This window comes from Prenolepis imparis, unplaced genomic scaffold (genome assembly GCF_030444845.1).
Source record: "Prenolepis imparis isolate NDT839.2.m4 unplaced genomic scaffold, iyPreImpa1.0 SCAF_16, whole genome shotgun sequence".
Taxonomy (NCBI): domain Eukaryota; kingdom Metazoa; phylum Arthropoda; class Insecta; order Hymenoptera; family Formicidae; genus Prenolepis; species Prenolepis imparis.
In genome coordinates this window covers 875,692-893,052 of record NW_028141174.1, presented here as the reverse complement: position 1 = coordinate 893,052, position 17,361 = coordinate 875,692, and the positions used below count along the sequence as shown (strand labels likewise).

Genomic DNA, 17,361 nt, shown 5'->3' with positions numbered 1-17,361 from the left:
AAGCAGTGGTATCAACGCAGAGTAAGATACGCGTGCAAGCGCTCTCCTTTTATACGTCCTTCGCTACTGTTCTACTGATCGATCTACGAGGAACGTACACGTAATGCATCGTATCGTTGGGAAAGATACACGTACGAAATCGATATTCGTCTGGAGTCGATTGTTTCAGATCGAGCAATAAATACCCGTGAGGTCGCGAAGTAGCGTCGTGGTATGCTTCTTCTAGAAATTTTGGATCGTCGGGACATACTTGACGAGCGAGATGACGAATTTGAGCGCGATCGCGCGGATTTTTGAAAATTACTATATAATTAGCGTTGAGAGATATATCGCGTTGTCCGCGGCCTTGGTGGAAAAGATTTTGCGAGATGAGTATAACGTTGAGATTCTTATGATGACTTCCTTTGGTAAACAGATCGATGATAGCGTCACACGATGACGATTCCCTCATAAGATCGTCAATTATCACTAATTTTGGAGATAGCGGATCGTTGGAATAATCTTCCGGTCGCGGTAACCCCTCGTGAAATTCGATTGTATTTTTCTTTATTTTTAGCAAAGTATTATCATAGCCGCTCTTGTGTACATTGTTTTTTTCTTCTTCATTATTTTCGTATCACATTGCAGACGTTGATACGCATCTTGCCATTCGGCGTAATAAAATAAAATTCTCTCGAATCGATCTTCGCACATGGCGGATAAATATCGAAGAAAAGTTTTTACAAAAATCGTTTTTCCGCATCCCGTAGGTCCGCAGACGATCGACGTCCAGGAATGTTTCCAGCGCACGTCCATTTCGCGAAATGAACTCGGTTTTACGCGTGAGTTCATAAATAAAAAAGGTAACGAGTAACTTAATATCAATAACTCGCGTATAAAAATACGCACGCGCATTGAATATTTTTAATATATATCTCGAGTCGGAAATAAGCTTATTAGCGTCCCGCAGAGGCCCCACCGCGGCGGCCGCATGCTCGCGCTAGCGATCTCGTGCGCATCGTACCAGCTGACGAGCCGATGCGCGTCGCGGTGCCAGCTGACGAGCCGATGCGTGTCGCGGTGCGCTGCTAATTAGCGTATTCGTAGAATGCTCGCGACAGCGTGTATCTCCAGCGCTAACAACGATGATAGGCTACGTACGTGACTGAGAGAATCTCGCGAGAAGAAAATTCGTACTTTGATTTTTACTAAAAACGTAATTTTTTTTAAAAGAAAAATATTTTTTTTTTTTAGTCAAGTAGGTTTTCGAGAAGAGGTAAATAATTTTTTGATGAAAAGAACTTTTGTGAAACTTTTATTATTAGACTTTATTTCACGGAAAAAAATTTACTTAGTTTAAAAAATAAATTATAAAGTCATAAATGTTTTAATTTTACATTTTATTTACTTTTCTCCTTATTGGTTACATTTATTTTGCTCGATTTTATCTAACAATAGTAAAATTTATATTAAGAGAATTTTTCGGGGAAAGAAGGTTCTTCAGGAGAAAGGATAAAATAATCTCTAATGAAACAAATTTTAAGAAAAAATTTTATTTAATCTTCTTACATTGTAAAAAAATACTTTGTACGTTTAAAATCCTAATAATAAAATTAAAAAAGTTTTATTTCACATTTTTTATTTTACAATTTTTCACTTATTAAATATAATTAAAATTTTTCTGTCATTACAAATATTTTTTCTAATTAAGATATATCCATAATTTATATTCTATCCTATTCTGCACTATAATATATCCTTTACTTTTCAAAAATTTATATTATTTTTACAAGACAATTTTACAATTACTTATCTATTTTATTATATCTACATTTTGCTGTATAAATCGAAAAACCCGCGAAGATGGAAGAGAGAAGCGATCGTGTAGAATTATTATATTTCGTTTTTAAACAGTTAAATATCCATAGGGGAGGGAACAACGATTGTTAATAAATCTACGCTTTAATAGCACAGGCGCACATATTTTTATTTCATCACGAGTTATTATTTCGTGAAACGCTGTACGCCGAATGGCTCTGAATCGCAGATTTATTGACGTTTCCGGAGTTATTTCTTTTTCCTCGTTTTCTCCTAACTCTCTTTCCTGCTGCACACTTTCTCTTTGTATTAATAATTCCCTAATACTATTAAAATTAATTAAACGAGAATTTTCAAAGTTTAGGGTTATACCCTTCACTTTGCAAACTTCGTGCATCTGACCATCTGATGTGTGAACCACATACGCGTAAAATTTTGGACCGCCGGACACAAACGACTCTATATAACTAGCGAGCCCATAGCTTTCAAGTTCGTTAGTCATATCGCCTAAAAAATTACCCATGGGTGATTCGTACTCGTGTGGATCAGCGCTGCTTACATATATACAAGAATCAGTATCATAATACAAAACGCGCCTATCTAATTTTTCTAAGTATTCATACAATTTTAATCTCGCTTGCGCCGTCGTGTAAGCTGCTATTACAACATTTGTAAGATGCGATGGTGAGATCGCCTCCTCGCGTAATCGAGTCGAGACATATATCACTTCGTCGTTTACCGGTAATATATCTGTTATTTCGTACTGAGGGTTCGCGAGTAAATTAATCAAACGTTGTTGCGTGTTAACAATTTCCGTCTTTGGTAAATTCGAACGTTGTCCGAATTTTCCCCAGAAAGAATTTAAGCATAATTTTGCGACCGAGCGTAGACCGGAGTTTTGTGCGATGTTGTGCTTTTCAAGAACGATACCTTCTCTCTCCTCGTACTCACGAAGATAACGCTCTTTAGCATTTTCATCCACGCATTCGTTCGGCCATCCACTAGCCTCCTGTTTTAACTGTAAAAATGTATTTATATAACCGGTAAATAAATCCCCTTGATGCATAGAAGGATCGTACCGAGTGACATTGTACTGCCATATCTCGTTAACCCCTGTTACAAAATATCCTTTTTCAATTGCTTTTTGTAGTTCGCACGATATCCATGTACCCTCGAATTCGCGCTCAGAAGGAATATGAGTGCACTCGGTGTGCGAAAATGTCTCGCTACAAGTGCGGCATAACGCGAATAACAATTTACCCTGTACCCGATACGGTAATACAGGATGAAAGAGATCTTACGGAGGGAGTATTTTACAACGTATGATTCCTTCAAGTGACTCGAAATTATACCCCGGTGCCGTTCCAATTATTGCTACGCATTCCTCGCCAACGTATACTGTTGGATGTCCAATCGGGAAGACGCCTGTTTTTAATACATACGGATACAATGAACACACATCCACGTACTGTATTTTCTCGCTCTCTGTAATCTCATATCGGGTTACAATATTTCCCGTGCGTCCACCGTAGAAGGCCTGACGAGGATCGAGCGGTTCGTTTTCTACCGCGGGATGTTGTTGTAAATATCCCCGCATTTCGTCATTTTCCCGCACTTCGCGATCAAAATCACACTCCCATTTCTCCGTCACCCTGTATTTCCGTCTTCGAAGACGAAACGTCGTTGCGATGGTGTGTTCGTATCGTAAATAGATTGTATCAACGCGATCCGACGAAAGCGATTTATCGCGATTAATTTGAAAACAGCGCGGACACCCATGCCAGTAACATCCATGAAAGTGGAACACGTGATGTATGATAGTAGCGTTTTCCACTGACTCGTAATAACCGTCGACGCGAATGCCATCGGGCAGACGATATTCCCGGCTTCGTCCTGCATGAATAATGTGATGACCGAGTTCACGCTCAATCCACAGCAGCCATTGTAGCGCCTTACGCGATTGCATATTCATACTCCTATAACTCCCTGTAGGAATGATACCTATCTCTCTATCGCGCAGAAAATTTTTTCTAAAAACTTTCATGCAAGTAAAGGCAATAGTGGTGCATTCTTCGAAGGGACACACCTTTCCGCGTAGAAGAAAAATCTTCCTAAAAGCCATACAAGCTAGCCTAAGAATATCTACATCTTTGCGACAATATTGTAATATTTCTCTTTGAAAATCGAACACATAGTTCTCACGGGTCATCTCGGCATGCCACGCGAGAAATTTTTCACGTTCTCTTGTTCTCATGGAATCGGGCGAATAATAGTATACTTCGGGTAGTGGTCCGACATACGATTGATTATCGATAGTATTAAATAAATGTGGAAAAATTCCTTTACCCGAAGTGTCCGTCAGACCGAAGGCCTTAGGTAAATCGGATAGGCGCATCGGCATGTAATTAATACTATCAATAAATTTCGTATGTCCTACCGTTAGTACAACTATTTTTGTACCGTTTAAAATTACCTGAGGTACTAATGATGTTCGATTTTCAACGATATATTGCAAAATAAATTGTGCATCAAACGATTTGGCATTATGCGCGATACAAATTAGTCGCTTAAAATATTTCAAAGGGCGCGTCACGAAATCTACGAATTCCTGCACCGGGTTACGACGAAATATATATTCGCGAACTCCACACCATCGACATCTCACCGACGTTTCGTTTATATCGGCACACGACACACAAATTTGTTGTGCAACACAAAGTGTAGGCACATGAATTTTTACACTGTCAGTACCTTGGAGCGTTTGATCCTGTCGCGTCTCAAAATCGTAAAATATAAATGCTACGCGATTTCTTTTATCACGTGTACGTTCACACGGTCCCTCGTTTCCGCAATGTTGCAACTCTCCATTATCATCGATAAGATCGGTATTAGAAGTGGTGGTTTCGTTATCAGGAGGGATAGGAAGCATGTAACAAAGGTGATTTAAAGGTTGGAGAGAACGACACACGTTACAGTAACTCGCGCCGCATTCGTGATGTTTATTTTTATGGATTAAGCAACCGCATTCGTTGCAAAATTGTACAATTTCACAAATACTCCGTCGTGATTTTCCATCGTACGATTTTTGAGTGCGGTGACGCTCCAAGCATGCACGGCTAAAAAATTCACGTCTACAAATTTCACATCTAATAGGCTCCTCGTTAGTCAACTCACACGACGGAACGGCATTACAACGAGGGCATTTATTAGAGCATCGATGTCCACCCCTATCGATGCGATAACTTATGTTACAGGGAACGCAGTAATCTCTACCCCCAGAGGCGGCTCTTAAATTTAACATTACATCATAATGTTTAATATTATTATGGTATATTATATTTAAGCGAGAGTTCGTTTCGCGATGAAGATTGGCTAGAAATTCGACTCCGTCGTATAACGGTTTACCGCCCCGACCAAAAGTATCGCCATTATATATTACTATGGCGATATTATCCGCGGCGAAATATTGCTGAAAGCGTTCGATTTCGGGAATTCCACAGCCTTCCTCCGGAATCGCGATACCGACATCGCTCATTAGTTGCAACGCTAATTCTCGTTGTAACACGGAGTTTTGTCTTCTCACTGCATTCCATTTTTCGTGCAAATGTCCCATGCGTAAATTTCCACGCTCGTTGAAAATTTGCGCAGCTACAAGTGCACGAGGAAGACATAAATTATCTGCGTTAGAAATTGTTAAAATAGAACGCTTAGCAATAACTTCACGGGTAGATGCGTTAACATTCCGTCTGCGTCCCGCAGGGGGTGTGACTCTAAAAACGCGAATGTTAAAATCTTGCGTCATATCGAGCCCACCGGAACTCTGCGATAACGAGCTTACAAGTCCCCAAATATTTTCATGTGTCAAATCGCACGAAGGTCGGAATGATATACCGGCTGGACCACGGATTAAATTCTCGGAGTCAAAAGAAAGCCCTATGTAATTGCCCACTTCACACGACTGTATTGCGTATGTGTGGAGTTCGCGAAATGCGCTTTCTAGCCACTCGTAAACGTTCTCGCCCTCGGGTACCGGTCGTATATGAAAAGTCGCCTCTCTTCCCTCTATTCCGAAATTTCTAAAACGTCGCGCGTTTTCCGCTAATAATACAATATATCTAAAATTATAATTTACCCGACGAGCTATTTCTTCTTCTGCTTCCTGTGTTGCCTCGTCGTCTTCTTCTTCTTCTTCCTCCTCTCTCAAATTTTCACGATTGGTGACAGGGAGATTGAGAGATTCCTCGTTGGCTTCTTGCCGTTGTTCCACGCTCCGTCCCCTACCTATTTGCACTGAGAAAAAGATTAAAAATGATTTATTTAAAATAAAAATTCAATAAAGTAATGTTTTACACTCTCGTATTGGAGTTTTATGAAGAGATGTTAAAATTCTAGCAATGACTCACACTTATCCTTTGTTTTTTCTCTCTTTTTCCAATGAGTCTTTATGGTTACACCGGAGAGAACGAAACACGCGGATCGATAATTGGAGAGTAAGAAAATTCTAATAAAATTTTATTTAATTAAAATAAAATTTAATCAAGAAAGAGATAATTAGTTAAATTATGTAAAGTCATTACCTTCCGCTCCTATTTCTTCCTCTCCCTCCTGAACTTCCTCTTCTTCTTCTTCTTCTTCGCCTCCTTCTTCTCCTTCTTCTTCTTCCTCCTCATCTTTTTCTTCTTCTTCGCCCCCTTCTTCTCCTTCTTCTTCTTCCTCCTCCTCATCTTCTTCTTCTTTTTCATCTTCTTCCTCTTCTCTTTCATTCTCAGAAGAAGAAATTGCATCTTGCTCATTTTCTTGTTGTTGTGAAAAAATAGTAACTTCGTCGAAGGGACTTACTTCACGAGGAGTTTGCTCACGTGGTTCTTCCGTGACATTTTCCTCACTATTCGGTTCATCCTCGGTTAAATCAATAACCGGATGTTCGATCTCTGGATTCGAAATGATACGCGCTCATCCTGAAACATCCAATATTTAAAAATTTCTTAATAAGAATATGATACTTTACTTTCTACCGAGGTTTAAGTTTATATTAAATACTTACGAGAGGGTCCTGCCTCGGGCGAAGTATCCGCTTGACGTCTTCTATCACGAACTAGTGATAACCGTAAATCTACTCGACGATTCTCTATTACTCGCGGAGGCGCACGAAATTGACCAACTTCAGCGATTAGCCCGAGATGAGTGTTACGTTGCTTGATGTCTAGAAAATTATTAATTTTTATAATTAAATTTGCTCTATAATTGCTTGTATAATAGAAAAAAATAAAAAACTTACCATTTTCAACGCTCCTCGAAAGAAAACGTTGATGAAGAGAAGAAATTCTATGTGTTCTCCCACATCTTCTTCGCTATCACCAAAATATCGTCGCGCTTCTATCACTTCCCCGGCAATGTACAAAAGTTCACGAATATTGACAAAATGTCCTAGACGGAATTAAACCGCGAGCACTACGCTAGGACACTCACCCGCGAATTTTCCAAAAATATGGTAATTCGTTTCATCGATGTTCGATAACTTCGACAAAAATTTCCCCATATTTTTTCCGCACAAACTCTGCGAAAGCAAAATACAGCTCTCGATGACATTTCTAAGATTTGACATAATTAAATTTTTTTACACTCACGCACACGTTGGAAAACACAAGTAATTCGTTAGCGTAAACTCGAAATTGATTTTTACTAACGCTTAAACTCGTATTTATACCCGTTTTATAAAAACGCCTCTTTCTAAGAAGGAGATTTGGAAAAAATTTCTCAATCTCCTATTGGACAAGATTATTTTACAAAAATATCCCCTGAAAGACTTTCGGGGGAAAATCATAAATATCAGGAACAGATAATTTTATGTATCGCCCTTTTTTATGTGTCGTTCTTTATTTATACTGGACCGCCAAAAAATAAGTCGAAAAGTCCTGAACAATTTTTTTTCTAGAACACTTAATAATGGAGTAATAATTCAGTAAAGTAACAGTCAAACAGCGCCGAACTTTATCCTGGCGCACTCAGTGAGAGTGAGTCGCACAGTGTGCGTGAGTACATATTACCAGGATTTACTGAATTATTACTCCATTATTAAGTGAATTATTACTCCAATACTGAATTATTACTAAATAATTACTCCATTATTAAATGTTCTAAAAAAAGTTTTTATAAAAAATTGTTCAGGACTTTTCGATTTATTTTTTGGTAAGGAATAACGCTATGTACTTAGTGGGCGGTCTTTAAGTGACACCCAAAATATATCTCTTTCTAGCAAGCGTTCCCAAGATACAAAGCTTCAAACTTGACATATCATCGGCATTCACATTATCCGATGTACACCGCGTGGACGTTGTTCAGTCAAATTTGTACATTAAGTGGCCCTAAAAAGGGCAGACTTTGTATGTGTGCTTCTTTAGTAAAACTTTTCTCTAATTATTTTTCTTCTAGTTATTTTAATGTAAGGGAAAGGAGAAGAAAATGGTAGAAAAAGAGAAAAAAGTTTTATTAAAGAAGCACACACACACATACAAAGTCTGCTTTTCTTAGAGCCACTTAATGTACAAATTCGACTGAACAACCTCCCCGCGGTGTACATCGAATATTGAAAATGCCGATATGTCAACTTTGAAGCTTCGTATCTTGGGAACGGCTTGCGCAAAAGACCCACATAGGTAGTGTTTTGAAAACGTCTCGACAAGGGTTACAAGAATATGTAACAAAAAATAGGGGGTTTTATTTAAGAAAACATCAATGACCTTCACGTGACCTTCAAATGACTATTCAAGGTCAAACCAATGACACCATTTTATGTCCCCCTCAAAGTCAAAAAACTTTTGTATAAAACATTTTTTCGTATCTCCCATATTTTTCGAGATATTTGCCTGTTAAGATTAAAATGTTTATAATTTATAATATGTACGAAACACAGAAAAAGAAAAGCAAGTCTTTTGACATTAATTATATATTAATTATATAAAGATCACACTATGTATGGCTCACATAAAAAAGAACATACTTAAATTATTATTATTACTATTATCAGTAAAATAAAACAATAAACTCTTCTTCAAAATAAAAAAATTAAATAAAAATATAAAAAATGAAAAACAAAACAGAATATTAGAACTGCCGACACGTTACGAACGTAGTTTCGGTTGGAGCCGAAGGTTCGGCCGTTTTTTGGCCGAAACCGAAACCGAAACCGAATCTTCGGTCGGACACTACTTCCAAGTACGATTTTTCGAAAAAAATTCACTCAAATTAAAAAAAAACAAACACAGTAGTAAAGAGAATTAAAAGACCTTTAAAATGATATGCCATTCAACACCTATTGCAATTTAAGATTTTTGAAGGGGTAACTACCCCTACGAGACTGATGAAGCAATACCGTGTATTTATCATACTTATACTTCTCGGAAACAAATTTGACCTTTTCTGTCATTTTTCGCAAATATTAGTCATTCACAAAATAAACAGGGTGGAAACTTTTAAAATAAAAACCCTGTGTATATATATTGCGACGACTTTTTCTTCCGACTCGACGAAAGTCGGAAGAACGGAGCGGGGCCGTCAACAAAAAAAAACAAAGATTAATTTTAATGCGCGCGGGGGAGCTGGGGTGTCGGGCGCTCCGCGCGTACCGCAGCGGAGCACAGAGCCGTAATGACCGCGAAACTATACTTTTAATTGGGCGCCAGACGCAGTCTTTCACGCGTCAATTCGCGAAATAATCCGACGCGAAATCTTGGCTGAAAACTCGCTACGAGCCGGTCAGCTCTCCTAACGGTAGAGGGGCAGGGTGGTGTCGCCGCGAACTATTAGACTCAATAATAGTAACGTCGCGAAGCAAATCAAACACAGAGATTGCAATTTTATGTGACGAGACGAAACACCCAAATAAAATACTCGAAATAATTAACAATGATAACAGAAATTTATTATACAACAAAATAAAGAAAATAATAATTGAAATTAAAGCAGATGAAACAGACTTCGGATTAATATTACCAAAACGTTAAAACTACAAAAAAAAATTAATAAAATAATCACATCAACTTCCAATCGCTACAACCAGTTAGGCGACGTGAAAGGCGTAATAACTCGTATCGAAATTACACAATTCCCGGATCGATTACAATTGTAAGAATTTTTGGAATTCGCGCCTCTTGAGATAGCAGCGTCCGGACTGACGGGGCATTTTTCCACCTAATTCAGCCCCACCACCAGTCTACACTACAGTCTATACTGGTCTCTCACGATACGATAACCGATATTGGAGCATTCGCGCTCCGGAAGTTTCGCCGAGTACAATCGGATCTAGCGTCTCAGATTTTGTTTAGGCTTCGTGCCTTCGTTTGTAGTTTAACTACTTGAGCCTACGGCTTCATCTATCGTTTGCTTATCACTAGGGCAATCTTGAACTCTGTTTACAGCGCGTATTCTCCTACGAATAACGGCTTACTTGTGTGCGGTCCCGCCGCGAAAACATTACTTTAATTGTAATCTCTATTAATCAAGCTATATCTAATTAAATATCATTTATACGAATCAGAGACTTGTGATTCCAAGACCAAATACTTTTTCCCTGACACTGTACATTTGTGAAGGTCTTTTGTTAATAACATTTATATTAAATAAACTATCTTACACAATCAAAAAATTAATGTTAGACTTCCAACAGCACTAGCGCGCGCAATACTAATCTTACGACAACAAGAAGTTGCGAAATTTACTCTAGAGGCGCGAGTCACGGGCCACGACGAGAGAGATTTATCCCGGTTACAGAATCTTATCCTCAAATTTGCGAAATCTAACTGAAGGCCGACTGTATTGGTTATAATATGAGGAAGAAGCCGGCTCGGGGGCTCGCACGATCTAATGCGGTGCAATCGATACCCGACGGACGGACACGTATCCGACCGCGTTCTTTCTCTCGCGCGCGCGCTCGCGGTCTCTCTCACTTCCGCACTCTCTCGCCGATGTTCGTGAGTAATATATGTTTTCCATAGTCTAAACAAACTCACGCGAAATCCTCTCGCAAACACTCACAATTTAGATCGAAAGGAACTCCCGCGAACAACATTCACACGACGGCAACGGCCGGTTACAACGACGACACTCTCTTAACGACGAGACGCAATTACACGAAAATACAACAACGCAAATACACGCGATATGCAATACCCGACCGAATCCCGGAGAGACGATTCTACCGCGTATTAGAATTTACGGACTATGGTCTCGAAGGCTCTCGTTGCTTAACGCCGGTCGCTCGCAAACGCTAAATCACCAAAAAGCTCGGGCAGAGCCCTCGCTAACACAAAATCGCCAAAAGTACTTGCGACGACGTTAGAACGATCGAGACTTGGACTCAGAACAACGTAACTATTAACTCACGGTACGGGCAGCCTCACCGATAGGATATTCTCTATTCCTGGGCTCCTCTAGGCAGTACTGCATATTTGCAGACGCGACAGCCACTTTGCTGCCAGTGGAGGGGAGGGGAGGGGGTAGTCTGGAAGCGCAACGCGCACTGAAGGAATGAGAACACACTCGCACGTATAATTAGACGCTCAGTGGGTGGCGGCTTTGAACATAGAAGAGGACAGATATATATATTTTGCTCTCTATTGGAGTTGAGATTTTCGAGCGAATTTGGAATATTGGCGATGGCTAGTCGGATGCGATGCAATATGTGAAAAAAAGAACATAAAATATAATATATTTAATATTATAAAATATTAATAAGAGAAAAAATATATTTTAAATATATATAATATAAATAATTCACTCATAATTTAAAATTTTAATTAAAAACAATTATTAATTAATAATAATTATAATTAATAATTATAAATATATTTTAGATTTAAAAATCCACTCTTGGCCAATATATACACCTTTTTATTAAAAAGATTTCTTATTTTTAAAGAAATAATTATAATACAAAAAAATAAAATTAATTATTTTGGACATTATTTTCAATTAAGTATTTCGATGTATTTCAATCATTATATTTGCATCGCGCGTGTAATCGATTTCTTGCGAAAGCCGTGTACCGTTCGATTTTGATTCTCGACAAGTCGTGTTTACTTTTTTTGCGCGTCTCGTCTTGCCAAGCAGCTTCCACCATGGGCATAATAACAATCTAGCGACAGGTTTTTGACATCTATGTACTTCGAAATTCGTCGAGTCAGCTTTAGACCGTTTTATCATAAACATCTCTCGTTTTCGAGCCATTCGCCTTTTATCAATCTCGAGTTAATTCGCATTTTGTGAGTCGCATATTGTGATATATTATTCGCGTTTTCGCCAAGTATAATAGTATAAAGTGACTAACTGTGTAAAAATATGTGTGCTGAATTGTCGAAATCTCGAAAAGCTCGTAAGCGAAGTTTCGCAGAAGCTTGGGTTACTGACGACCGATACAAATCTTGGGTACGTAAAGTATCATCTGATAATAGTCTTTATTATTGTAATATATGCAATAAAACTTGTAACGGCCGCTTTCGCGAGCGCGGATAACTCGGCCGGGATCAGGGCTCGGAAAGGGGCAGACGCAGAACACCGAATTACTAAACAAAATAAAATCCTTTATTAAGGCGGTGGGCTATATACAAGTGTAAGTGTGTGCGTGTGGGTGTGAACGTGTATGTGTGAGCGCGAGAATGCCTGTATCGTGATGCAAAGGCCGCGTACGAGCGTTAAAGGGCCGCAAGTATGTATCGATGCTATAAGCGGCACGACAGCTGATCCCCGTATGTCACTGCGGGGTTTACATGTGTGTCTTTCGCTGCGACGGTGTATGTCGGTGTGTATTCGTCCCACGGTCGTGTTTACGCGGTTCGCGGCGCGGGCGGGGCGCGGCGCGGGACGGTGGTCGTTGTTGTCGTCGCGCGCGTGTCTACCCGCCGGGCGAGAGAGAGAGAGCGGCCGCTCTCTTCGATATATCGAAGAGAGAACGGGCGGTGCGCACGATACGAGGCATGTTTGAAACGTCCGTGCTTTCCGCGTATGACCCGTTGATGCACTGCGTGCGGGTCGGTGCGTCTCGGTCGTGCGTGACGTAACGGGGGATTTCGGTCGGAGGAACGCACCGGGTGCCGCGAAAACTCGACAAAGGCGGCGGAACTCCACCCTTTGTGACCGGTGCGTATTATTGAATGCGACGCGCGTTTCGGTACGAATAGCTCGGGCAGAGGCGGAGCACTCTTCCACCCCAACCGGAAATGCGTCTGGCTAGGAAAGGTCTCGCCCGGAGGTAGCGAGTGCTGAGATTAGCTCAGCGGAGGTAGAGCACACTTCTGCCTCTCACTCGGAACTCGGGCGGATTCTTGGCTCTGCGGTGCTGACAGGGTAGTCAAACTCCTCTGTTAAAATATGTACCAGCGTTAATAGCGCTATCTATAAGTCTGCCTTTGAAAAATATGAACTGCCTTCCGAAAAAATCAATATGGCGGATAAATATAGCAGAGGTTAGGAGGTTAGGTTGGCAGAAGTACACTGGTAAACACGTGTTTTGTGTTTATTATCAACAGTTCTCGGTTGCACTACAATTCAAGTACGTATTTGATATAAAATTGATAATTCTATAATACAAATCCAATAATGACTAAGAATTGTAAGAGTTGTTATTTGAGCAGACTTAATGACTGTTAAGAATTAATTTATAATTTTATTTTCAATTTTTGAAATTACAAATATCTTAGATAGCTTTTAATTATTAAATATTTTATTGAGCGATATCTGCAATGAGAATTGAAGACGTAAAACGTAAGAAATTAACTAATCATAGTTTATTGTGAGAAGAATAATCGATGATTAATTAATTTCTTACGTCTTACGTTTTAAATTCTTATTGTAGACATTGCTTTATTCATATTGTTACAGTATATTGTCACTCATGACTAACTTCTATAATTAATATAATATATTTCTTCATATATATATATATATATATATATATGAAAATTTTAATTTAATTTTTATTGATCTTTGTTAATTTTATTATACATATCATTAATTATATATGAACCTATTTTAAAGAAAAAAAATGGGAAGAGCTTGTTGCGTTTCTGGCTGTGGTTCTGGAGTTAAAGTTCCATCACATAAATTTCCCAAAAATCCAAACAGATGTGCTGAATGGATCAATAATTTAAATTTGGAACATTTAACAAATATTGATAGCAACAGTTTGCAAAAATTTAAAGTTTGTCACAAACACTTCCGGGAAACAGACTATAGTTGTTCTCCACATCATCGTTTTCTGACAGATACAGCAATTCCATTTATAAAAAATACTATAGACGCAATACCTAACAATTTACAGCAACAACAGTTGCAACAATATGAAGTCGTACAAGAAGAAGTAAATGGAAATAAAGTAATCCAAGATCACGAATATCGATTAAACAGATTAGAAGAAAAAGTTGACTTTCTTTTGAAAACTCCAAAAAGAAATAGACCAGATTTACAAGAAGTGACACGTAAAAGTAAGCTTACGCCTAAAGCCAAAAGCTTATATAAGACAATAGTAAAATTAAAACAAGATAAAAGACGTTTACGGCGTCTTTTACAGCGTTCCAAGAAAGAGAACACAAGCAAGGAACAAAAAGTAACACTGTCTCTGTCATCTAATGAAAATAACACTGACTTAATAAAAGTCCGAGAACGATTCATCAATATGATTTTAAGAAATAATGATGTTGCTCCTCAGGTATTTAACTAACATTGAGTGTTGAAAATAAAAAAAGTGTTGAAAATAAAAATTTCCTGAATTAATTTTAATTTTGTATATAAATTTCTATATTATATTACATTGGGTATTATATTTATAGAATTACAATTTACATTAATTAGAAAAAAATACATTTACTTTATACTTTATATTGAGATATTTTATATTACATTTAATATTTCTTATTTATATATATAATTATATTATTATATTATTTTTAATATATTATTTAATATACATGATTTTCAAATCATATATTATATTATTATATATCATATTATATTATTTCTATGTAAAATTTTATACTAATTATTTTTTGTAATAATTTTCTCCTTTTTATTATTTTTTGTAGGGTAGACGATATACTATTGAAGATAAAGCATTTTGTATTAGTATATATAAGAGATCTCGCTCATCCTATAATTTTCTATCTAAATATTTACTCCATCCATTACAACTTTAAATTCTCAACTATCCGATATTCCTTTACAAACTGGATGCACTCGATTAATAGTGAAATACTTGAAACATATAACAACAGACTTTATAGATGAAAGAGACAAATATGATTTGGGATGAAGTTTCAATACAACCCTTTTTATCATACGATAAAAAGCATGATACAATCATTGGCTTCGAAGATTGGGGTACGAAGAGAAGTAGAAAAATTGCGGATCATGCTATAGCATTTTATTTACGCAGTTTTAAAACAGGAAGTAAGATGCCACTGGGATACGGATATTGCAGAAATAGCACATCAACTTATCAATTAGTACGATGCATAAAAGAATGGTTACTGAATATTATCATAGCTGGTTTAATACCCGTTGCTACAATATGCGACCAAAGTGGTCCAAATGTTGCTGCAATAAATTATTTAATAGATGAATGCAATAAAATTCGTATAATGAAAGATTTACATACAAGTAAGTAAGATTATTAAATATGTGTATAATATTAAATAAGTATGTATAATATTTTTTTAATTATAAATGTAAATATATGTATTATAAACAAATTTATTTCTTAATCTTATTAAAAAAAATTAAAATTCTTTATGTCACAGAAAACAGTTTTATAATAAAAAATAAAGAAATAGTCCCGGTTTATGATTATGTGCATTTATTAAAAGGAATTAGAAATAATTTTTTAACAAAAGACCTAAATACGGACATAACTAATAAATTCATGAATGAAATGAAATACGCATCTTGGGATCACATTATTTTAACATATGAGATTGACAAACAATCAGTATTGAGGCAACGTCAAATACCAAAAATAACAAATAAACATATTAATCCACCGCTTATACCTAAAATGAAAGTCAAATATGCAACCGAAGTTTTCAGCAATACTGTTGCAAATTTTATGGATATTATCTTAAATTTAAATGAAGGTAAAATAATATAATAAATTTAAAATTTATACATAATATATTTTATTTTTTATTTTTTCTAGTATTGCAATTTATTTTTAATTATTTAATATAACAATAATATTATTATCATTTGTTGTTTTAGGAATTGTCAAAACACAACAAAATAAAATAATACAATTACCAAAAAGTGCTGCAACAACATCTGAGATCATATTATTTTTTAATAATTTATTCGATTCTTTTAACGGTACAAAACATGAAGGATTGAGCAGTATATTATCGTCTACCAGTAGGCATATCGAATTTTGGCAAGAAACTAAAAAAAATGCAGTATGTTGATAAAAAAACGCATCAAATTTCAAAAAGAAATCCTCCTAAATGTCTCACTAATTGGATATGGACTATTAAAGCTGCAGAAATCATATGGTATACATATATTACACAATAACGGTTATGAATCATTAAATTTAAGGTATCTTAATCAGGATGTTATTGAGAATTTTTTCAGTCAAATTAGAAGTAATGGATGCGCTAATAGAAACCCAACTCCTAAACAATTTCAAGGAGCATTTAAGACTTTATTAATTTGTAATATTACATCTAAACATTCCATTGGATCTAATTGCAAAGAAACTGATGGAGGAGCAACGTTAGCATTATCAGGATTAATGGATCTAAATGAATTAATTAAAAAATCAAAAGATATGGAGACAACAAATGAAATTGATTACGCTGAAGCAGCTATATCTCCTTCTGTAGGAAACAAATTATTTATAGATTCAAACGAGATTATAAATATTATTAATCGCGAAAACATAATAGCCCAGTGTGAAATATGTTATAATTATTTAAACAGTTCGTATGTATCACAGTGTATTAAACATGCTATAGAAGTTGCAGAAATAGAGTTTACAAATATCTGCCATCAACCTCAACTTACCGAAACATTAACAAAAATAATAAACGATCAATGTTTTACAACTTGTACATTTCACTGTACATATTATAAAACATTGTTACTAACAATAATTACAGAACAATTCATCAAAACATGGTGCATATTTGTAAATGATATTTTATTCGGAAAAATTCAAAAGAATTTTGAAAACTACATATATAATGCAGCTCAAAATTTATCTAAAAAATATAAGAAACCAATCCAGAATCCAAATGTATACAATAGTTGTATATAATTATATAACATATATATTATATATGTATATATATATATATATATATATATATATATTATATAATAAATATTTTTTGAAAATATATTAATGTTTTAAAATTTATTTTACATTTTTATCTATTTTTAAATTTAATAACTAATTAAAATTGATATATTAGCGTAAGACTTAGAATTCATATTACGCGAAAAATGACGCCATATTAATTATTAGTTCATATTTTTCAACGGCAGACTTATAGATGGCGCTATTAACGCTGGTACATATTTTAA

The 17,361-nt window shown here is 36.3% G+C and overlaps 2 protein-coding genes across 2 annotated transcripts in view; one reads left to right on the top strand and one right to left on the bottom strand.

The window, feature by feature from the left end:
* LOC145946456 (uncharacterized) overlaps nt 1-3,769 on the bottom strand; it is a 12,603-nt gene extending 8,834 nt beyond the window's left edge. The window contains exons 1-4 of the mRNA XM_083056069.1: nt 3,267-3,769; nt 3,150-3,222; nt 2,421-2,815; nt 2,170-2,348 (exon numbers count right to left, since the gene is read on the bottom strand). Of these exons, the coding sequence (XP_082912195.1) occupies nt 2,170-2,348; nt 2,421-2,815; nt 3,150-3,222; nt 3,267-3,769 (1,150 nt within the window). The remainder of the gene's footprint in view (nt 1-2,169; nt 2,349-2,420; nt 2,816-3,149; nt 3,223-3,266) is intronic.
* Nucleotides 3,770-13,243: 9,474 nt separating this feature from the next.
* Nucleotides 13,244-14,418, top strand: LOC145946455 (uncharacterized). Its single transcript, XM_083056068.1, has 3 exons — nt 13,244-13,342; nt 13,828-14,273; nt 14,360-14,418. The coding sequence occupies exons 2-3, from the start codon at nt 13,835-13,837 to the stop codon at nt 14,416-14,418; spliced, it is 498 nt and encodes a 165-aa protein (XP_082912194.1). The 5' UTR covers nt 13,244-13,342; nt 13,828-13,834.
* Nucleotides 14,419-17,361: the final 2,943 nt, after the last annotated feature.